This window comes from Gymnoscopelus microlampas, assembly GCF_963454915.1.
Source record: "Gymnoscopelus microlampas genome assembly, chromosome: 13".
NCBI classification, from domain to species: Eukaryota; Metazoa; Chordata; class Actinopteri; order Myctophiformes; family Myctophidae; genus Gymnoscopelus; species Gymnoscopelus microlampas.
The window spans coordinates 9613031-9637933 of NC_139950.1; the positions used below are offsets into that span (position 1 = coordinate 9613031).

The 24903-nt window shown below is 41.4% G+C and overlaps 1 protein-coding gene across 1 annotated transcript; it reads right to left on the bottom strand.

Annotated features, from left to right (window-relative positions):
• Nucleotides 1–1816: 1816 nt before the first annotated feature.
• Nucleotides 1817–20635, bottom strand: hif1an (hypoxia inducible factor 1 subunit alpha inhibitor). The gene is made up of 8 exons (XM_084077353.1): nucleotides 20322–20635; nucleotides 13799–14049; nucleotides 8392–8540; nucleotides 7034–7179; nucleotides 6756–6862; nucleotides 4806–4869; nucleotides 3338–3448; nucleotides 1817–2703 (listed from the first exon to the last, which is right to left on the bottom strand). The coding sequence occupies exons 1-8, from the start codon at nucleotides 20508–20510 to the stop codon at nucleotides 2647–2649; spliced, it is 1074 nt and encodes a 357-aa protein (XP_083933479.1). The 5' UTR covers nucleotides 20511–20635; the 3' UTR covers nucleotides 1817–2646.
• Nucleotides 20636–24903: the final 4268 nt, after the last annotated feature.

The window sequence follows — 24903 nt, forward strand, 5'->3', positions numbered from 1 at the left end:
CCCAAAAGCAGGACCTTAATGTGCATCAGTCTCTTGGAATTTTTGGTGCAAGTTAGGACCGGTTTCCTTGCTCTGAGACGCGTGATAAATCCAGGCCCAGATGACAAGTAAGTCAAGCCTGACATGCCACAGCAATCTGGACCATTACAGAAGGTACACTGTACTATTTTACAATGGTTCCCAACGCTTTTTACCTTGGGAGGCCCCCCTTCTTACATCTGACAAAAGTTGCCCCCCCCCGTGTGCACACACACTCACAACACTATATATTTTGTGTTGTGAGCTTGTAGATCTGCTTGAAAACAACGTTGAATAGTTTTGACAATATAATGTCATGCTCAAAACAGGGACGCCAGGTTGAAAGTGGACGAAAGCAAGTTATGATTTTGTGTTTGGACAGAAAAGGCCTCATGCTGTGATCTTTGGCGCCCCTTCTACGAGGGCCCGGACCCCGAGTTGGGAACCACTGTTACACTATGGTGGTTGATAAACACGTCTCCAATCAAAAAGTGGTCACACTATCAGCCACATCTATCCACACTGCTGGATATACAGTACTAGTGTATGTATTAACTACTTAAACCCTCAAGTCTGTTAAAACGCAGTTAAAACTCTACTTGGTCCGCTCTGGTTTCCTTCTACACTGTATCTCTTTGACCGGAAATAGCCGATCTACAAGTTCGCACGCATTGCGTTGTGAGCTTGTAGATGAGCTATTTCTGGCGAATGTTTCCCCCCCAGAATAGGGGGTGTTGGGGTTCAAGTGGTTAAATCGTTTGTATGGGCATCCCTTTAAAGAAAAACATTTTACTATCATACTAGGTATGAACAGAGAAATTAAATTAATTGCCAGCTAAAATGTTTCTTGTATGAATATTTTTCCGTGCACCTTTCTTACTGGTATGTACCATTGGTAGTCAAACACATTTGCATTACTTCTTTAAAAAAAAAACGCACACACACACACACGCATCCAATAATATTCTTAGAATATAAATCAAACAGCATAAAGATAAAACTAATCATTCAACTCAAATAAATTAATTATAGGTAATCGGATTCCTTCCGGCATTCAATTCTAGGAAGAATTATTTGTTAATCACTCCCAAAACCATGTCATTAGCAGACCTATGTGAACAGTGAAGTTATGTGAATTAATATTCACAAAATGAAAAGCATATTTCTTTTCCTAGGTATGCAACACATTAATTTACAAATGTGGGAGGAAGCACTTCAAAATGTTTTCAGCTCCGAGGCGGACAATGCAGGATAGTTAGGTATAGTTGGGGTGTAGAGGGGGCTCCGTATTAACTTATCAAACTACAGTGGTGTCATGTATGCGATTAGAAATGTTTATATAGACCTTGCATCTACCAACCCCCCCACAACTTCCATTGGCCAAAGGGTTCAGGCACAAAAAAAGGCCATATACTGTATATAAGACAGCGTTTGGGGGGGGGGGGGGGGGGGGGGGATACACCCCAGACCATTAGGGATGGGACGATAATCGTTATCGCTTATTGTGATAAAGATTTTAATTAATTGTGAAGTTGTCATACACAATACATTCGGTTTTGTTGAGCTGCAAATAGGCTCATGCACAGCAGCCATATTGGGAATGAATTGGGCCCCTTCCTTACTTCCTTCACAGGTGTTACCAATGATACTAATTAAGGCTCTGTTCCATTTAGTGTGGCATAGTGGTTGTCTTATTTTCAAGGACCCCCACAACTCTGAGAGTGTACAAATGGAACCAAATGGACCCTTACGGGTCCATTTGGTTCCATTTGTACACTCTCAGAGTTACACACCCACCATAAGGGGCCATTTGGGAACCAAAATGTAGTGTTTCTAGTGAGCCAACATGCACAATATCAGCACCCTGACCAGAATGGAACAGAGCCTTCATTAATATCATTGGTAACACCTGTGAAGGAAGTAAGAAGAGGCCCAATGTCTTTCCAATATGGCTGCTGTGCATAGAGCCTATTCAGTACCACTTAAAGCCTCTATGCTCGATAAAACAGACCTGTAAAGTGTGCATTTGGTACGACAATGTTTTGGCGAACGTTTCCCCCAGAATAGGGATGCTGGGGGTTCAAGTGGTTAACAAAAGTGGCATTTTAAGTTTTAAGCATTTTGATAATCGCGGTTAATATCGTTAATCACAATTATCTTTGCCACAATAATCGCGACATGTCCTTTTCATATCGACCCATCCCTATACGGACCATGCTTCAGGAAAACAAGACCAGTCGGTCCCACTGGCATGCTTGGAGGTTTGGAGGGTAAATAATTTAACTACATTACAGTGGAGTGAACAGTAATTCTCACAAACGCGTTTAGACTACTGAAGATGAGTTGACATAAGCCAAACCTGCAAATATCACTTCTTGAAGCAGGGCGCAGCGTCTGAGTCAAAAATGTCTTTTCCGGCAGCAGTCGGATTTGCAATGAAAACAGCTCAGACCATCAAAGGAGAGTACTTGCACTGTCTCTCAAGGTGGCCGCTTAGTGCCATGCAAAAATGATAGCTCCCAGATCTGAGAATGCAGCGCGCACACAGTCACACTCAACACTCACACACACACTCAACTTTAGCACACATTTTCAGCAGCAGTGTGGTAGCGTTTATGGGTTGGGATTCTAGCTGAAGCCCTGTTCATATCGCCCTTTGATCATCATGTTCAGTAAAGGCCCCACCTAGAAGAGACAGAAGGATTTATAAATTAAGACAAAACACACTCATGGATTAAAGCAAAAAAATACATCTCATGAATAAAACGTTTTCCCAATCTGCGGTACTGTAGGGCTCCGACTTTACCAGTCACATGGGTTAGGGCTATGCCTGATTAATATTTGTCGTACACCGAACATAGTCAATCTACAAGCTCACAATGCACTGCGGTGCGACATGTTGTGAGCATAAAGATTGGCTATTTTCGGCACAAATCATCCTTAGAGAAAGACATGTGTGAGAACTTGAATCCATGCACACTAAAGCCATAAAACAGAGCTACATTTGGTGTCCTTTCACAATTGTTTCCCATACTATACTGTGCCTTTCCTTGGTACTAAATCAGGTAAGCCATAAATATTCCCAGTAATTGGGTTACTGAGAGGGTCAGTATACCGGTGGGATTCCTAAACGGACGTCCTGAATGTGGAGCAGCTTCAGAATGTGATGTTCCAGAAACTGCAGTGGCAGTATGCTCCACTTCTGAAAACAGCACGCTGAAGACACTGCGTCTGGACTTATTTACCCATTACTGCTCAGCGAACCAACCAACCAACCAGCAAACAAACAAACATAAAAGGCAAAGTTTTGTGTTTTTACTTCATGTGCGTCTCCCAGTGCCTCTCCCAGCATCTTCTCAATGTTCCTCATGATGGCCACCTTCTGATGAGCTCGGAGAGGGTACTCTATCCTCTTGGGCGTGGGTGCACCCTGAACACAGCAGAACCACACACATGTGTTTACAAAAATAAAAATAGCTACCTGGTAAATGACATTTAACCAATTTATAGCCCTATATAATACATTGTACGGAGAATAGCAAAAATAGACTGCATTTAGAGCAATGAATTTCACTTTCACTGATTCACACACCGATGGCGGAGGAAACCATGCAAGGCACTTAATTGTGAGTTAGTAGATCAGCTATTTTCGACCAAATGTTTGCCCACAGAACAGGGAAGCTAGGCTTCATGTGGTTATGGCCAAGACAATAATAAAACTAGACGCGTCGCAATTCCGGGGAAATTGCAAAGTGTGGTTGCGCCGACGCCGGTCGGACTATCATAATGTCGTCTGGACAGGTTTATCGCAGGGGTCCATAGATCACGTGTACCGATTTGTGTGAGATTTGGAAAAAAATTGTAGGAAAAGGAGCAAAAAGTGTGTTTTGAAGAAAATGCAAAATGGCGGAAAATCTATCCTGACGCAAATGGGCGTGGCCTATATGGGGAGCTGCGTAATGACCCAAGGAATCTAGGGAAAAAGAAATTTTGATTTTACGACCTACGGTTCAAGAGTTATAGGCCAAAAGGTAAAGTGGGCTGTTATAGCGCCACCATGTGGCCGACTGGTGTGATTATTTTCATAATAATTTTGCAAAAAACTATTAACCTCCCCTCCAAATCTTGTAACTGTAGCCCTTACGGTTTCCGAGAAAAAAATACTTGAATGGGAGTTTTTGCAATTCCTATGAAAGTGGATAGGGAAATTTAATGCACAAATAAATCAATATCAAAAAATCTATCCTGACGCAAATGGGCGTGGCCTATATGGGGAGATGCGTAGTGACCCAAGGAATCCAGGTGAAAAGAAAATTTGATTTTCGGACCTACGGTTCAAGAGTTACAGGCCAAAACGTAAAGGGGGCTGTTATAGCGCCACCATGAGGCCGACTGGTGTGATTATTTTTTCAATAATTTCGGACAATATTATGAACCTCTCCTCCAAATGTGGTAACTCTAGCTCTTACGGTTTCTGAGAAAAAAATACTTGAATGTGAATTTTTTCACTTTTACATTAAAGTGGATGGGGAAATTTAATGCACTAATAAATCAATATCAATTAAACTATTTAACCAATCTCTTAGCAAAATACAAGCGCACGATTCCCGATTTAGACGGTCATTTTGATATATGGCACAACATTAGGGGATAAAAACTGTGGGAGGAGATCCGGTTTGAAAAAAAGTTAATCTATAAATAAAGTGTATAGAGTACTATAGTCTGGTTGCCCTGTTGGGCAACCACACTAAAGAGTGTCTAGTCTAGTGAAATAAGAGCTTTCATACCTTGTACCAGAAGTTTACAGTGATGGTTACTCCACCATTCAACAGTGACTCGATGTGATGCCACCTGAAAAGAACATTTATTAAAACTAATGGATTCACAGTTATCACAATGTCTCACGCCTAAAATAACAGACATACATTAAAGCCCCCCTCTCCCCCCCAGCACTTTGTGTTTTTAAACTAATATCTTTCCAGTGCTAGCCCATAGTGCTATAATTGATTCCAGAGTCACCACAAACCATTTTACAAATAAGTGCATTCTGTGTGCGAAGTTCCATAATTTAACCACTTAAGTCCAATAGTATATACTCCACGCTACAATGAATAATGAGACTAGCCAATCTACAATCTCACAACCAGCTGTAAGCTTGTAGATCTGCCATGTTCGCTTTTTGGAAATTATTAATCGATTTTGAATCGTTGATAATAAGAATTATTAATTAATTAATTAATAAGAATGAATCAGTTTTTTTTTTCACTTTGCAGCTAGGCTACAGTATTAGTCTAAACCAAAATCAGCAAGGTTTACTTTTGCTGAGTTTCATGACTATCTGCCCAGTATATTTTCATATATTGTGTACTATGCAATTGGAAATGTAGGAAACTTTTTCGTAGTAAATATGTTGGAGTGACAATTTTGCTCTAATGGTGACAGGACCAAAGCGACACAAAGCCTTCTTCAACAGTGCGAAACGGAAACCGGAGTGCCGTCTGCCCGATGTGAGTATGTTGTCACGAATTATGGCTTGATAGCGTCACACATGTCAGCAGCACGGAGTGCACAGGTGAAGCTGATGAGTAGAAAAGGTGACAGAACAGAGAAGCCACAGTGGACACAGCAGCAGGGGAGGCAGGTAGCATTCAACAAACTGCTGGACCTCGTGTCTCCCTCCACTGAGCGACAACAGGGAGTGTGAGGTGTGGCGGAGAAACCATTACACCCACAGCCATCTCGCTCCGTCGCTAACTAAGCCATGCAGTGAAGCATGCTGGGTAAGGCAGACAAGACAGATTGGGTTGACTGACTCTGTGGATCTCATCAGGAGCCAGTTCACACCACCTCACACAACACTAAGTTCAAACACTACACTTAGCCTTATTATAGCATAATGGCATCTAAGTCAAGATTTAGGCCAGTGGTTCAAGGTTTTAATTTCAAGGATACCCAGTTTGGTATGCATTGGGCCACGGACCCCATAACTCTTGAGAGTGAACAAATGGAATCACCCCTGGAACCCCCTCAAGGACCCCTGGGGGTCCCCGGACCCCACGTCGAGAACCACCGACTTAGGCATTACTGAAATTAAAGTCGCTACACCGCACAACTTAGTAATAACTCATCTCTAAGTTAACAACTAAATATTTACGCAATCCCTTAAGCAGCTCTACTCACAATGGCGGACCGCTTTGACTTCATCAACAAATGGAATGTAACAAACGACCCCATCCGTGCCAATGCACTTCGCGAGACAGATTACAGCACATCGATTGGATGTTTATGATGATGTTGACAAGTTATGCGAAATCCACCGTATGGAGGGCAGTGCGCACGGGTTTGCACTTCACTAGGCCCGTGCGAGTGCATCAGCGACTTAATCTAATTTACTTGTCACATCATTGTCGAGTGAGTGAGTTCATGTCTGTATCTCTGTTTACTCCTCTGTGTTTACAGGTGAAACCAGTGTTCATTGGATCGGATGACTCTTATGTCATTTGTGCGACTACTGTATGCATTACTTTATGAACATAATCTATGTGCTACTAGCTGGTCATCTGTGAAAATGAAAAATCGGAGAATTCCATATTCAAGCGTAGAGACAGTGAAAAAAACAAACTTCACAAGAAGACATCCTAGGCACTTAATACCGGGGCGGTGCCGATGTGTGTGGAAAGTCCTAACTCGGAAGCATTTTAACACAGATCCATAGTAGGTTACCCTGAAGCACTTACCAGTACATTGGGATATAAAGTACGTCTCCTGGACCAACAACAGCCTCATAGCCCACTATATTTTTAAAATTGGGAAACTTCTCATAGTCAGGATTATCGAAATCAACCTGGAAATAAAAAAGGAACACGTTTTAGGAAGATATTGGATAAAACTGTAATTCAAGCAATTTTGCATCTTTATATCTTTATTTTTGTCTTTGATCGTTTTCGTTTTCTTGTCCTCACACAAAAACACCCGATCAATTAAAAACCATGTGAATGTTTTAGAAGCGTCTTACCTGGCTCTGTCGGTCACATGGGTGATGGACAGGATATGGGTAAAGACACTCAAACTGATCAGGAGGGAACAGGATGCACCTCTTGTGACCTTTGACCTGTGCAAAGAAGTTCTGCTGCTCGTCGTAATGCGCTGGCGTTACGTTGCCTGTGGTGAAAGAAGACATTTTGATGTGAAAAGCCTGAGGCCGATTCTAAGAGTGACATCTAAATCCTTAGTTTTCTGAAAAACGTATGTTGCTATATCAGTGGTGCTCAAACTTTTTCATGTCAAGAACCCCCAAATGTATATGTATTTGGCCACCGACCCTCATCTCAAAATATTTTGTTCCAGGATCCCCTAGAAGCAAAGATTTGAGTTTAAAAAAATGTGCTTTAAAATAATATATATATTCAACTTAATACTGCAAAGTCGTGCTATTTTTGAAGAACCAAAGTATAAAATAATGCTTTTTTAGCTCATGACACAGATGCTTTCCGGGTTTTAATGGGTTAAACACCATATTGACAACATACCTTAGAATAGACCTAAAGATGTATCATCAACACATATCATCAAGTGTCAAAAATATAGCCCGAAGATTAGAGATCTTTGCCTTCCTTTACATCTCAATAACCTCAATAACACCGTAGGGTGCCGTTATTGTACTGATAATACTGCAACACTGTATTGATATCGGTGTATTCTGGTGATGTCGTAACGGCACTGTGAATCTGTGATGGGTGTACTCGTTTGTGCTCAGCAGTGGTGGAAAGTAAGTACATTTACTTAATTACTGTACTTAAGTAAAATTTTGACCTTTTTTTCTCCAATTTCTAATACTTTTACTTGTACCCCACTACATCTGAAGAGAAAGACAAAGAGAAATATTGTACTTTTACTCCATTATAATTATTTTAAAACTTTACTTACTAGTTACTTTGTAGATTTGGATTATCATTACAAAACATACATTAACCACTTCAGCCCTTTATATACATTTCGGCCATTTGAAAATAGCTCTACAAGCTCACAATGCGCCATGATGCGACGCATTGTGAGCTTGAAGATCTGCTATTTTCAAAGATCTTTATACATTTGAAAACTTGTGAAATGGGACCTTCTGCATAATGAGTACTCTCTACTTTTGGTTTGGTACTTCAAGTACATTTTGATACCAATACTTTTGTACTTTTACTCAAGTACATTTTGAATTCCGGACTTTTACAGTCCATTGCAGTATTGATACTTTTACTTAAGTAAAAAATGTGAGTAATTTTTTCACCACTGGATGTCCCCAGACTATCGGTTGGTAGAGATCTCCGATCGCCTGGCTACGAGAGAATAAGTGGATATAGCAGTAGTCCACAGTTCTCTTACCCTCCATGCCGATAAGCAGCAGATTAGATGTCAGCTGTCCCCAGTTTCTCTTGGCCTGTTGCTTATTGATCCAGTTCCAGTTGAAACCCAGGAAATCCACCACGATCTTCCTCCCTACTGTGTCATTCAGGGTCTGCTGCAGGTAAACCCTGGATAAGGCAAAGACAAGGGGAAAAGTTCTCTGAAGATTAATAACTACATTGTAGTTTGCAGTGTGTGTGTGTGTGTGTGTGTGTGTGTGTGTGTGTGTGTGTGTGTGTGTGTGTGTGTGTGTGTGTGTGTGTGTGTGTGTGTGTGTGTGTGTGTGCATGTTTTAACAATTAGTCTAGTAAATGTGTTATTACTGCAATGCCAAATAGCACCACAAGGTGGTTCTCTGTTTCTCTGTTCTTTTATGATGTACTATAGCTTGCATGTACTTGGTGTTACTTCCTACTTACGGAAAATAACTACAGGGTAATACCAAGAAACTACTGAAACAATTCCACATTTCATCAAGGTTAAATGACCAATTAGTAACTTTTGCCTCGGGGGTTTGAGTAACTGCAGGTTTTATTTTTGTCGTGGACTGTGGACTATTAATGTGAAGCTATTGGACTGAGTGATTACTGAGTCGTACAGTAGCATGGTTTTCCCTCTCATATAAATTAGTTTAGCATTATGTTTTTGGGTGGGCTTTTCTGTTTGCTGCATGTGCTGAATTAGTAGTTTGTAAAAAACAATAGTATTTAACTAACCGTTTTTCTCTGTTCCTGAACAAGATTGTTGCGCAAATTTGAAGGTGTATTTATGATTTACATAAGTATTTAAATCCGTCAATGCTTAATGATAATGAATTTATTTGTATAGCGCTTTTCGAAACATCGTTACAAAGTGCTTTACAGAACGAAGTTAAAAACTGCAAAGAACGAAGCAAAGTCACAATAATGACGTCCTCCCACCCCGACGTGCAAGCTGACGAGTTTGACATTGACTCTGACATGAAGACACACTGTTCCTCACACAAGTTGCAGCTGCATCAATTACTTCACTTTATTTGTTTATTTACGAGACAATGCACATTAATGAACAATTCAATACAGGAACATGAATTCAATCGGCTGAACATGATCTCATGTAAACATGGCGGATTTAGCTAGAAGCTCATTTCCATCCGCAGTCCCCACATATTAAAAATGAACCAAAAACAATCTAAATCACACCCAGTGTAGTGAGTAGTGTTATTTATGGTCATCACAGTGATGGAAGCTCACTTTTAAAAAAAATGTTTTTTTTTAAGTGCGTGGTGCTATTTATAGGTTATGAATTTCATCATGCGTCTCGCTAGCCAATCACAGAGTGGTCTGAATAGAGTCAGCCAATCACGGTACGGCGAAAGGGTGTGAATAGAGTCAGCCAATCACAGTACAGGGAAAGACGAAAAGGGTGTGAATAGAGTCAGCCAATCACAGTACAGGGACGGACGAATTCCCAACCCCACTTATAAGAGCGGCTACACCGCTCAAAAACACTCCAATACCAACATAACAAATACCAAAAAATACTGTGACCAAGGTGGAACCTACATACATCCCTGGGTACCAAACCCTACTCTGTAGCTCAGACTGTTTCCTGCATCCACATTCACTCAAACGTATCAACTCCTCTGGGATGATAACTGCTGCATTACACCAAGCTAAGCTGGCGCCTCCTGCCGTAACAACAAACCTTTTGAAGCTTATAGTACCGAGTCTCAGAGTCGTCAGAGTTCAAGAAGTTTGGATTCTGATGAAGACACGAGTGGCATCAAACAATGTTTGCTGATTAAATACTTAAAGGAAGACCCCTGTGCTCCACTTTTTGGGAGCTAGTGCTTTTTAAATGTTGTTATTGATCTGGAAGTCCATTACTAAGAAGACATCTATCCTGTCTCTATCCTGGAGCCCTTAGGGTTTGCTGATGATACTAAAGTACACCCTGAGGACTGCTTAAAGGCTCTCAACACCTCACCCAACCAAACTGATGTACACAAACTGAATGAACTGCCGCGTGTCTTTGCCAAGAAGCCTAGAAAATGGTTTAAAGCACCGAGTTCACGTTGTAACATGGACAATTGGACACAATGGCTAGCTCGTCTTGGTCTCTCTACGCCGCCCAACAACCAAGAACGCGCATCCTGAGAGTAATTCTCAAATGTGACCACGCACCAGATGAGACCACTCCCAACGTTTTTGGCCTATATGCGGAGTGAATTTAACAAATTAATGAGAGCACCACTATAGAAGGAGCTAATTGAACTGATTGAAAACACATGTTTCTATCTACAGTAGATAATTATAGAGTTACACTTTATGGTAGTGGTTCTCAAACTTTTTAATGTCAAGGACCCCCAAATTGACACTTTTAAATTGACCCCCTTTTGAAAAGATATGCCAGGGACCCCCGTAAGAGAAGATTTTAAAGGCTCTAGCAGTGATTGTCAACCATTTTGATTTCAAGGGCCCCCATGTTTGACATGCATTAGGCTACGGACCCCCATTTAATGGCATTTCTATCTCTGGGACCCCAAACTATATTGTAAAATCAATGTTAATGTAACTCTGAGAGTGTACAAATGGAACCAAATGGACCCGTTAGGGTCCATTTGGTTCCATTTGTACACTCTCAGAGTTACAGAGCCATAAGGGTCCATTTAGTTCCCAACTATCCATCATTTAGCTGGGGACCCCCTGGAACTCCCTTAAGGACCCCCTGGAACTCCCTTAAGGACCCCTGGGGGTCCCCGGACCCCACTTTGAGAACCAATGCTTCATGGCACGCCCATCTCATCAGCGATGGGGCTTGTTGCTGGCTGCGTGCTCACTGTCCTTGGACCAAGCGGCCACCGGACTTATCCTGTGCATTTCAGAGGAAACCAGAACAATGAGCCTTTTACAGTTTTCTCAGCCTGGGATTCAGGTGGATTCACATCTCGCACTTACCCGAGCCGTTAACGCCGCATCCCATAAAACATTACCCCTCACCCAGTCTACCGCAAGACAAGACCGACAAATGCTTCCGCCATACAATCTGTGCACCGGAAGTTTCGTCCAGGACTACGCACGCCAATGCTGCTGAGCCTCACACGCTCACCAGGAAGGATGCAGTTTGTCACTTGGATGACACATGTCAAGAAGCCTCTTGGAAAATAGCATCATATCAGTACCTGTCTTGAGACGTCCTGATTTTTACACGCCCCCTTTTTCACTCATGCTGATGCTTGCGACCTTGGCCTGGGAACAGCGTTGATGCAGAAGGATTTAGAAGTTATTGTGGCACATTCAAGTGGCTCCCTGTGTCCTTTCAGCACAACGCTGAAAAGACATACTCATTATCAACCCGAGGAGGAGTGTTTACAGTTGTGATTTGGGCTCTGTTTGGCCATATGTTAAGGGTAGGGCTGCACGATTATGGCCAAAATGATTATCACGATTATTTTGACCAATGTTGACATTTTAATTATCACGATTATTCACTTCTTAATTTAGTGACATTATAAAAAACGATTATGACGATTACGCAAAGTAATTGCGATTATCTCACATAATTGCGATTGGGCGATTATGCAATAATTGTGGCATTGACAGGCCTAACACCCTTGGTCTCACCACCGCATACCACCCTCAAAACAAACGCGACCCCGCAAAGCCACCCTGAGGCCATAGACAACGTTTTGTACCCATCATCACCCAAACCGACAGCCTGCACTGACTTCACTGCCGCGGACATGTCGCTATGTGTCTCTGTGCCGTGCATGAGCTTATATATCTGCTATTTTTGAATAGCCCAAAGAAATCTTAAAATGACACAGATGCTTTCCCGGTTTTAATGGGTTAACTCAACTGTGACCGTCAACTATGTGTCCGCATAGTTGGAGGAAAAAAAAAACGATGTGTTTGCCTCACACCCAGGTCGTACAGGACAATGTGACCTAACTGCCCTATAATGACATCTGTTTGGTCGGGCAATATGGGTGAATATGACCTTTTTTTGTCATGCATATGTCAGTATGTCACAGAAAACTGAAACGCATAGCCTGGAAGCCTGGGCATGATATGACCAATTGTAAGTTATATTAGGTGCAGGATGTGATATTTTCTTAAAGAAAATAAGTGTTTAATAGCTCTATATTCTGATAATAATCATTGCTATAGATAGAGTGTTTGTTCAGTAACGGGAGTCTCCCCGTCTCTCCAGCTCTTTAGTAAACAGGTATTTATTTAATACCTGGTATTTATCCCAACCTGCATTTTCAGTTTGGGATACCAATTTTATCCAGTCAGGAAAGAGAACTCATTCAGGATACAGGATACAAATTGTATCCAGTCAGGAGAGATAACTCATTCAGGATACAGGATACAGTTTCTGTTTATTAAAGAGCTGGAGAGACATGGGGACACCTGTTACTGTGAACAAACACTACAGAAAGGATTACTATCAGACTGATAGAGCTTTTTAACAACACATTTTTGTTTTAACCATAAATTATGACTTCACTTTAAGTGCTGTAGATGTAGAATAAGCTAACAGTGTGGAAATCTCCTTTCCTTTGTCTCTCGTGTAGACTCTCTGAGGTAATCTGCTATCCTACTGCCAACACGCCACACTCCTCTACGCCCTCTCTACCTACACCATCCCATGTTACAGTGTGTGTGTCTGTGTGCGTGCGTGTGCGACTGTGCGTGTGTGTGTGTGTGTGTGTGTGTGTGTGCGTGCGTGTGCGTGCGTGTGTGCGTGTGGGCACGTGCGTGCATGTTTGTGGTCAGGCCAAGTCAGGTCAGAGAGCTAAGCACTTCCCCAGATGCTAAATGCTTAGTCATTCCCCACAGCTTCCTGTCATTAAATTTCAAAAGAGTAAACACTTTCCGCTTCTAAGCACACCTGTAGCACGTAGCCTTACACCCTTTTGTCTCTATAATGCACCCATTTAGGGTTCAAGTATAAGGGCCCTGTGCTTTCATTCACAAGCTATAGAAAATAATTAGGTGAATAAAACACATTTCGTCATTGTCGGGCAGAACCGTGTACCTCCATATTTCAACGTTTTATGTTTTTTCGCAAATCAATGCTCCACTTCGTCGAACAAGAGTGCCACGCAAAAGTAGCGGAAATGGCCGATATACAAGTTGCGACGTGTTGTGCGCTTGTAGGTCTGCTATTCTCGCTATTATTGAAAACGTTTGAAGGTGAAAAGTGGTTACATGTTTGAGTTTAATAAATATTTAACCAATGAAATGAATTAACAAGGAGCGTGTGACTAAATATTAACTACATTGAATCCATTGGAACACAGGTTCTTTTTTTCCATCCATATCCTGAGAAGCAACCGCTTTGGACGTTCAAGGTTTACACCCAACAACGACGATTTGCTAAACAAAATATACATTACCTCTCCTCTCCCTCCATTTCCTGCGTTGTATGCATTTTCTCCACAAACTCCGAGAATTTCATTTCCATCCGCTGTGACTTGGGGACAAAGTCCCCGAAGTTAGCCATCTTCTTCTCGTCGTAGTAGAGGAATTTGTGGTTTTGAGCGATGTAGACGGAGAAGTCTCCGTTCCCGATGTTCTCCTGCAGGTAACCAATGTCCCACTTCAGGGCTGGATACACCAGGTTTGTGTCCGTTAAAACCACGGGTTCCTGGAAAGACACAACGAAGACGCTGAGTGCTGACTGAAGAAGGCAAAATGAACAACTGATACTGTGTTATTAATACCTGAGGCCGATTCTACAAATGTCTTCTAAATCAGTGGTTCTCAAACTTTTTCATGCCAAGGACCCCCAAAATTATATGTATTTGGCCATTAACTCTCTCAGTGCCACACAACGAGACATCCCAAGTTTTTTCTGAATTTGGAAAAAAAAATGTTCAGAACCCAAGATATCATTATCTGAAGATTTGCAGCTCCATCCACTCCTCGTTTAACTTATAACTGAAAAAGGCTGTATCTCGCTTCCTAAGCACTTTTTTTTTACTTTGGCACAGTATGAACATATTTTTTTATTTCATTGGCACTGAGAGAGTTCAAATCAAAATTATGAGACATTTTTCAAACACTTTTTTCAAAAAAAATTAAAAAAATAACAAATGTACAAGCTCACACCGCGGTGGCGTGCTGTGAGCTTGTATATCTGCTATTTTTGAGAACCACTGTTCTAAACCACTGTTCTAAATCCTAAGAGTTTTCTGAAAAACTTATGTTGCTATAATCTAAAATAACACAGATGCTTGCCTGTTTTTTAATGGGTTAATGTTAATTAACTCACACATTGTAAATGATATATATATATAGCTCATATCAGTGGTTCACAACCGTTTCTGGATCAGGGCCCGCTTGAAAACCCAGAAAGCTTTTCGCAGACCACCGGTCTGACCACTTAACTTGTTAAGTGGTCAGATGGGTGGGCGTGCATTTTTAAGAGCATGTTTATTATTTTAATGATCAATCAAATCAATTGTGTTCCAGCTTAGATCAATGGAACTAACGTGGTATACTTTAAGTACCTATTTATCGGTCGGTATCACAAAGAAAAACAAAATTCAAGGTTTTAAAGAGTTGTGAGCGTTGTGAGCTTGTATAGAATAGGGCTTGTAGATCGGCTATTTTCTAACAGCCCAAGTATAAACAGGGTTAAAGTGTTTGTTTTTGTTGCTTTCCTGAGCCAATAATTTGATGACCGGCGGAGGAGACTCAAAGAATTTCCTACAGACCGATAACCCGGTCATCAAATTATTGGCTCAGGAATGCGACAAAAAAATAAATAAAAAATGAATTGATAGAAAATAAGTCATTTTTTGGGGTGAACCTTTCACTAATTTAGCTGGGGACCCCCTGGAACCTCCTCAAGGACCCCTGAGGGTCCCCGGGCCCCACTTTGAGGACCTGACATACAGCACAGCCACAACTACATCATTCATACCATTCATGCACACTGATTCACACATTAAACTCATATTGTATGAGTCATAACCTTAGTTCTTTTTTTTGTGTATGGATGCTGTCATCATCATCATCGTCGGTTTGATGAGTTCACGAAATTATCTCATATTGGTTTCAATTGTCTCTCCCTGCTGAATTCACTGCTTATTAGGCTAGTTTATTATTAGGCTATTACTTAATTTCATTCTCTTCCCTTTTCTTCTTCTTTCAAAGAAACAAAACTGAGAGTGAAATACAGTAAAGCCTGTAGTACTGACACATGCACTGGTTTCTATTATGCAGTGGTGGAAAGTAACTAAGTACATTTCCTCAAGTACTGTAATTCAGTACAATTTTGAGGTACTTTTTACTTTACTAGAGTATTTCCAAATTTGTATACTTTTACTTAAAAATATTGTTGGCAAATATTGTACTTTTACTCCACTACAATTATTTGATTTTTTTAGTTACTAGTCAACTTTGCAGATATAAATGATCAGTATAAAACATGCATTAACCACTTTAGCCCTATTTTATACATAGGCTATTTGAAAATAGCCGATCTACAAGCTCATTGTAGATCTGCTATTTTCAAACATTTTTGTACTTTTATTTTTCGTACTTTAAGCATATTTTGATGCCAATACTTGTGTACTTTTACTCAAGTAGCATTTTTAACACAGGCCTTTCACTTGTAACAGAGTATTTGTATATTGTGGTATTGCTACTTTTACTTAAGTAAAATATCTGAGTACTTCTTCCACCACAGCTATTATGATTTCAACAAACATTATTCAACACCATGAGTGTGTGAGTCCTCCTACAGTACATGTGCTACGTGACTGGATGAACGTACACTGGCAGCTCTCTCCCTCTCTCCAGTGTTGCCATGTTTTGAGAGAGAAATAAGCAGCCAGGTCTAGGAAACAAGCCCAAAGCAGAAGCAACTGGGCCACATGAGCAATTCCAACCCATATACGTTGGCTATTTGAAATTAGCCGCTCTACAAGCTCACAACGGAATTTGTAGATTTGCTATTTTCAAAAGAAACTTGGGGAAAATGTGGAATATTTTAACAACACAAATCTGGCACAAAATAATTTCAGTCCACAGACACATAGATTTTGGGGGTTCTTGATTTGAAAATGTTTGATTAAACTGGTTTAAACAACATTAGGAAACAAGCCCAAAAAAACAACTACACTTTAGAAACAAGCCCAAAAAACAGCAACTACTACAAATATTTAGAAGCAACTTCACCGAAAAACAAGCTCAAATTCGCTTATAATAAGCAGACATGGCAACGCTGTCTCTCTCTATCTCTCTCTCCCTCTCCCTACTAGCCTAATGTATGCTACGCCACACCACCGTGTCGCGCGTGCGGAAAATAGCCGATCTACAAGCTCGCAACGCCTCACTCCGCCACGCGTTGTGAGCTTGTAGGTCGGCAATTGTTTCGACGCGCGACACCGTCGTGCGAGGAAGTATGAATCGGGTGTTCTCTCGCTAGCTCTGCTGGCTTCTTCTCCCCCATAGCCCGGAGGTACGGTGGGTCGCGCTGTGATTGGCTAGGTTGTTGTTGTCAGGGGCAACCGTGCAACGGTCCGCTCATTCATAGGCCCGACAGCAGCACAGTGAGTGAACTTACAACAAGGTAGACGAAATAATACATTAAAATATAAACGACGTCGATAAATCAGACCTTTCGAGGTGACAACGTTGTAGAAATGTAGAACATATACTTGTTGTGTTTTGCTTTGAGTGGAATAATCAAACGGGCCAATCACAGCTCGAAAGACCGACCGACCCTCCAAGCTATGGGACTGTCATCTCTCAGGTTGCCAGGGATACGGTTTCACTTTCACCAGGGCAGAGTTGCCTGGCTGCAAAGTAGAACATATCAAATAATGGTTTTATAGGTATCTGAAAAGGCTTGTCTGCAAGTCACTGAGATTGCAGCATTTCTTTCTCTGTAGATCTGTTCTTGTGGGCAAGCGACGCCGCTGTATGCTAAGGTTTTATGCTCAAAAGCAGTGATTCTAAAAGACGGGTCCGGGGACGCTTAGGGGTTCCAGGGGGTCCACAGACACAGCACAATAGGCTCTATGCACAGCAGCCATATTGGGAATGAATTGGGCCCCTTCCTTACTTTCTTAACAGGTGTTACCAATGATACTAATTAAGGCTCTGTTCCATTTAGTGTGGCATCGTGGTTGTCTTATTTTCAAGGACCCCCATAACTCTGAGTGTACAAATGGAACCAAATGGACCCGTAAGGGTCCATTTGGTTCCATTTGTACACTCTCAGAGTTACACACCCACCATAAGGGGCCATTTGGGAAACAAAATGGAGTGTTACTAGTGACCAGAACAGAGCCTTCATTAGTATCATTGGTAACACCTGTGAAGGAAGTAAGAAGAGCCCCAATTTCTTTCCAATATGGCTGCTGTGCATAGAGCCTATTGGTTAATATAGATTCAAAATATGTTTCAGCTTTTATTCCAAAATAGCTAATCTACAAACAGACAAATCTTCTCTGACACAAAATCTTTTTCAGATGGGGGTCCGCTGCCCAATTGGGGGTCCTTGACATAAAAATGTTTGAGAGCCACACTGCTTAAAAGAGCACAAGGCAACACAAAAAAGGCATGTGTCATCTCTGCTCCCATCATCTGGCTTCCCTTCAATGTAGATGCATTGGAACTAGGGTGCTGTATGTTTCCATTTGCGGTTTAGCCTGTAATTGGGTTAATGGCTGATAGGGGCTATATGACTCAAGATGGAACAGAGGGGGGAAGACTTGCTTATCAATGCACTTTAAACGCAGTGCACTTTAAATATTGACCCCTGGTGTCATCTGGACATTTTATAAATAATGCTTAGAAATCTGAATCTTTTATTCTAGTTTCTGTTTCTGATGTTATCTCTGCATTAATGAAAATGAGGGTCCACCTCTCAACGTATTCTCTGGAAAATGAATAAAAGGCTGGAACAATGAATGAAAACTAACTGAGCGCACACAGCTTGTTTCTTAAATTAATAGTAAAATGACCCTCATTGGATTAATTTGAAAATGTGGTATAATCCCTGTGGAGTATGTGTGTTTATCCATGTTGATGGACAGAAATAGACCGTGATGCCCTGTGAAAATATGATAATATAAATAACTGCTCAGGAACCTACTCCATGCCATTAACTAAACCAGTGAGTCCCCCAAATAATTGGCAAAAAACAATGACAATATAACATTAACAGTGATACCAATACCAAATACCAAAAAAATACCAATAAAAGTATACTATGTTAGTTCCACTGATCCAATGTGGAACACAATCGATTGATCATTACAAATTAACATGCTTTGAAAACGGCCCACCCATCTGCCCACTTCAGTTAAGTGGGCAGATGGGTGACCAATCCACCTTCATTTGTCCATGCATTGAAATGCTAATGTTTATTTACATTACGGGGAGGGTGTCTGCCTCCTTCTGCTACAACACCGCATTTCAAAGTTGGAATGTACTGTAGTAGAGTCACCATCAACACTAAGCTCAGAATGGATGGTAAAGCTTAAACTCAGGTTCATACAGTTTGTTTTTGTTTCCCAGTAGGGCTATATTCACTTCACCTTGAAAAGAGCATGGCGATTACTGATGAAATGCTAAATTACTGTAAGCTGACACTCTCAATATAAAAATGCACAGAACTGCATCCTCACCAATGAGAGGATAACTTGATATATAGGAGTGAGCAGCATTCTTGCTATGAATGTACTGTACAACAATACTGTATTTGAATGCCCTATTCCAGTATTGTCTGTCTCAAATAAAGATATAGGCCTACATGAAAAACATAACTTAATGATAACTGTGGCTCTGCCTGCAAAGGCCATAAAGCTTGCCAGGGCGGAGCTGACCTAAAAAAGAAAAAAACGGATCTACAAGCTAGGCTTTGTTTTTGTCAGCTTGTAGATCAGTCATTTTAGGCAAGTGACAATTAGGGCAGTCCTTCTCATATCCATTTCAAACAACAAATCTCACATATAACAGCTGTCATCTCTGATCATCACAGCTGTCTTTGGATCCATGTATCATTTATTTACCTCACTGGTTGCAAACGTGGGTTCCGGCGACCCCCCTGGGGTCCTTGAGGGGGTTCCAGTGGGACCCCAGCTAATAGTGATTGACGAATTTGACGGTCAGGAGGATTAGGAACCAAAAGGTCACCCTAAGGTGTGAAACTCTGACAGTGAACTAACGGAAACCAAATGGACCAGTAAGTGTCAATTTGGTTTCCATTTACCCTCTCAGAGTTAAATTGACACTAATTATTTTACATTGTAGATTGGGGGTCCTCCAAGCCTTGGATCACAAGACGGTCATCTGCAGTGAACGTCTTGGATGATCTTCAAAATAGTGTTTGCACTTTCTCCCTTTTTGGTCCATACATCTACATAAACGTTCACATTTCAAATATAAAGTGCTTACCTCATGGCCACGGATGTTACAATTATGTCCGGGCCCTTAGAAGCACCGGTATCTTCCGTATTGTTCAATAAAAAACATTTTAATCCGATCGGTGGCCATTTTTTTCGTATGCTTTCGACTACGCGACCCTATCGGTAGGGAGGTGTATTGCACTCTGATACATCATAACTCTATGAGAAAATGGCTACCGATCTGATTAAAATGCTTTATACTTTTAATACAGAAGACACGGGTACTTCTGGGGGTCCGTACATAATTGCAACACCCGTGGTCATAGAGTAAGCACTTTATATTTGAAATCGGAACGTTAATGTAGATGTACGGACCAAAAAGGGAGAACGTGCAAACACTATTTTGAAGATCGTCCAAGACTCCAAGACCAAGACAGTCTTACATCAAGGCTAGGGGTCCTCCCAGAGATTAAAAAAACATATATATAAAATCGGGGTCCGTCGTAAATGCATGTCAAACTTGGGGGTTCTGGAAACAAACAATGATTTTTACCTCGTTGTTGATGAGCATCTCGGCCCGGGGGTCGTTGTGGGACAGTCTGGGGATGGGTCTGGTCTGGAACGGGTACCGTCTCAGCTGGGACTCCGTCCAGAGCTCCTCATCCTCGGCTCCCAGAGCAGCGGACCCCCCGGCGGCGGACCCCGCAGGATCAGCCTCCACCACCACCGACGCTGTAGCCATGACGAGGTCCCCCTGTTGCGATCAAAGATCGTCCGTTTTGAATGGGATTTTTAAGTGGAAATGAATCAGTTAAAAAAAAAATGAATGAACGAGTTCAAGCTGCAGCAGATCCGATCTGACTCTGCCTCTCCCTCTCTCCTGCAGCTCTGCTGCTCCTAAAGTGTAAACACACACACACGCACGCACAACACACGCACACATACACACACGTTGTTGCCAGGTTTTGAGAGAGAAACAAGCAACCATGTATATGAAAACAAGCCCAAAATAATTGAGCCCTTCGCCCTTTAAACATAGATATACAATACAATACATTGGCTATTTGTAGATCTGCTATTTTCAACAACAACAAAATCTTGGAAGACATTTTTTTTAAATTTGAATATTTTTTGAAACATTTTAACAACACACATCTTGTATGGGGGTCGCTGGCACAAGTATTTTCAGATGGAGGGTTCTTGGATAATTATTAGGATTAAGTATTAATTTGGGGGTCCTTGTTTGTGAACCACTGGTTTAAACAACACCAGGAAACAAGCCCAAGATAAGCAACTAAACTTTAGAAACAAGCCCAAAAAACTGCAACCACCAATATTTAGAAGCAACTTTACAGAAAAACATTGAACAAGCCCAGATTCGCTTATAATAAGCGGACATGGCAACACCGACAGCGTTGACAGGCAGAAAACTAACGACACACACGAAAATAGCGGACACACTCCGGGGAAGGCTTGTGCTGAAAGTGATTCACTGACCCCTACTGGACCGAAGGGCTAACTGCAACTGCTGCTCGATAAAGGCATGTACCTATCTCTACCAGCAGAGGGAGGCACTGTACCTCATTTGTTGGGCCCTCAAATATGTTTTGTAAGGGGGAAAAATGGCTAGGATGGATTTTTTTTTTGCCAGTGCTGTAAAGTAACTAAGTACATTTACTTAAGTACTGTTCTTGAGTACAATTTCAAGGTACTTTTACTTTACTTGAGTAATTCCCTTTCCACTCCACATACATTGCAGAGGCACATTTAATCCACTGCAATTATTTCACTGCTTTAGTTAGCCTACTAGTAACTTTGCAGATTTTGATTATTATTAATTAATTTAATTATTAGTCCAACATATTGATGTGTAAAGTAATGACACACACACACACACACACACACACACACACACACACACACACACACACACACACACACACACACACACACACACACACACACACACACACTATGCACAGCAGCCATATTGGAAAGACATTGTGCCTCTTCTTACTTCCTTCACAGGTGTTACCAATGATACTAATGAAGGCTCTGTTCCATTCTGGTCAGGGTGCTGATATTGTGCATGTTGGCTCACTAGAAACACTCATTTTGGTTCCCAAATGGCCCCTTGTGGCGGGTGTATAACTCTGAGAGTGTCCAAATGGAACCAAATTTGGTTCCATTTGTACACTCTCAGAGTTATGGGGGTCCTTGAAAATAAGACAACCACTATGCCACACTAAATGGAACTGCGCCTTAATTAGTTGTATTGGTAACACCTGTGAAGGAAGTAAGCAAGGGGCCCAATTCATTCCCAATATGGCTAAAATATCAAAAGTATTTGTTTTGGTTGTATTTGTATTGGGGGTGGTGGGGGGGGGGGATCATGGGTGTCAAGAGCGCAGTTCAAACAATCCAAATACTGTGGAAATCCTGAGTAAATATTTGAACCTGGTGGTCATGGTAGCATTACAGTACATTGATCACAGGAGAACCCCTGCGTCTACAGTGTCAGTGTGAACCTTGCTCTGTGTGGTCTGACATTTTCATGTCAAGGACCCCCAAATTGATGTGTATTTGGCCGCGGACCCCCATCTGAAAATGTCATGTGCCAGAGACCCTATAGAAGAGAAGATTTATGTAAAAATATTTCCCCCAAAATGTTCAAAAATAGCAGATGTACAAGCTCGCAGCACGGCACAAAGTGATGTGTTGCAGCTTGTAGATCTGCTATTTTTGAATAGCCAAAGTATAAATGGATAACATTGGTTAAAATTATTGTGATGCTGTAACTACTTTTGCCGATCTGCTACTTTTGATACTTTTGAATTTGAATCCTGAAAAGTAACAGACAGTTTTTGGACATGTGAGATGTCCCATGTTGTTCATTTCAATTAAAAGTAATGAGTTTGATACAACATTAGGCTACTCGGTTGCTTTTTAACACATTTTACTGATATTTTCCTTGATCCATGCACCTCAATGTACATATCTGTTACCACATCTTCTGCTTTTTAACTGCTATTTTAACCAAATACCATGTATCAAGCACCTTTATTTCACACTGCCATGTTGGTATCTAATGTTCTTCTGTTTCTTTCTTTCTCTGTCTCTTTCCACCATTCTTGAAACTGCAACTGATGGAGCTTGCACAACAATGAATTTCACCCACCTTTTTACACCTGAAAAAAACCTGTGAAGTGACAATAAAGTTGAGGTTATTTGCCAAGTAACGTGTTATATTACTTTTGTGTAACCACCCTCCAATTTGAAGCTTAAAAAAGTATACATTCACTGACAGATTCTGAAAGTAATGATGCCACAAAATGTGTTATATTACTTTGACATCATGTGTTACTTATGCAGTGCACTTGATTGAGTTTTTTCTTTTTATTTCTCTTCTGCACTGTAACTGTATTTGTCATTTTTACAAATTTTGTGTCATTGTCATTTTTCCTTTGCTTGATGTTCTACGTAAAGCACATTGAATTGCCTTGTTGAAATGTGCTATACAGATAGCATTGCCTTGCCTTGCCTTGCCATTACCCCCAACATCTGTCTATTCATTCCCATAGTTGTAAGCAGTGGTGGACAGTAACGGAGTAAATGTACTTGAGTACTGTACTTAAGTACAGATTCTGAGGATCTGTACTTTACTTGAGTATTAGATTTGTTTTAGACTTATTACTCGAGTACTCGGGTATTTCTAGGAAGGCTGTAAAGTACTGAGTACTTTTAGGTTGGCTGTTTCTCTTTTTTTCCTTCCTTAAAATGCAATTGACCACACTTCTGCTCAGCGACACACGCCTTGCCCACAGTCTGCAAGTGCATCCTCTGTTGTTGCACCGTGTTTGTCATTAAATATGTAGCCATATGCATGCCCACAATAGTTGTAAAAATAGTAAATAGCTTATATTGCATTGTTCACCCACTAATAAGGAACGTGGGCTGGGTTTAGACCACGTGAGACAGGTTAGTTTACCCTATGATGATGTGTTGTTGCAATAGTAATCCCGCTCAGTACGAGAGGAACCGCAGGTTCAGACATTCAGTTTATGTGCAGGCCAGGCTTATAGATGTGAGGGTCGCGAAGCGGCCTAAACCACTAGTTGCATACAAGAGAGATTAGAACTTGAATGGCGCCCCATGCTATTTTGTTTGTAAAATGAGGTGACATGTGTTCTTGTCCAGATGACACAAACTATCTGATCCTTTGTGACAAGAACATCAATGCCAAATTTGTTGCAACACACACATGCACGCGTGCGCACGCACACACACACACACACACACACACACACACACACACACACACACACACACACACACACACACACACACACACACACACACACACACACACACACACACACACACACACACACACCTTCTAAACAAAACAACAACACAACAACAAAGCTAAACACCATCCACACCGATACCCCCAAGACCTCTGACAATGGTACCCTGGTTACAGACCCCCGGAGGGGTCCCATGCATGCACAGTGTGTGTTTCAATCCCTGGTTACAGACCCCTGGAGGGGTCCCATGCACAGTGTTTCCTGTACAGGCCAGTGAGCTGAGCTGAGGCTATATCCTCTCCCCATTCTCTCTCTGCAGATATATCCACGGCCAGGGGACCCCCGGGACCCCCCCCCCCCCCCCCAACTCCCCCACTGTGTCAGGAAGGCTTAAAACATCTCTATCCTGCTGATACCAGGGCAGGCACACATCGCTGCTCTCTTCTTCAGCCCATTCAATGCGGGAACGCATCTGTGTCATTTTTAGATTTCTTTGGGCTATTCAAAAATTGCAGATCTACAAGTGCCGCGCTACGAGCTTGTATATCAGCTATTTATTTGTTGAAAAAACTTTTAAAACTAACATTTTTAACTCAAATCTAACTTTGCTTCTAGGGGATTTAACAAATATCCTCTAAATCCTAACATTTTTTTGAGGAAAAAAAAACGTATGGTTTAATATGGTTCTCAAACTTTTTTCGTGTCAAGGACAACCCAAAAGGATATGTGCTTGTCCGCGGACACCCCCCCCCCCCATCTGAAAATATTGTGTTCCAGGGACCCTCCGAAGAAGCAAAGACTTGAGTTGAAATGTATATATAGAGAGAG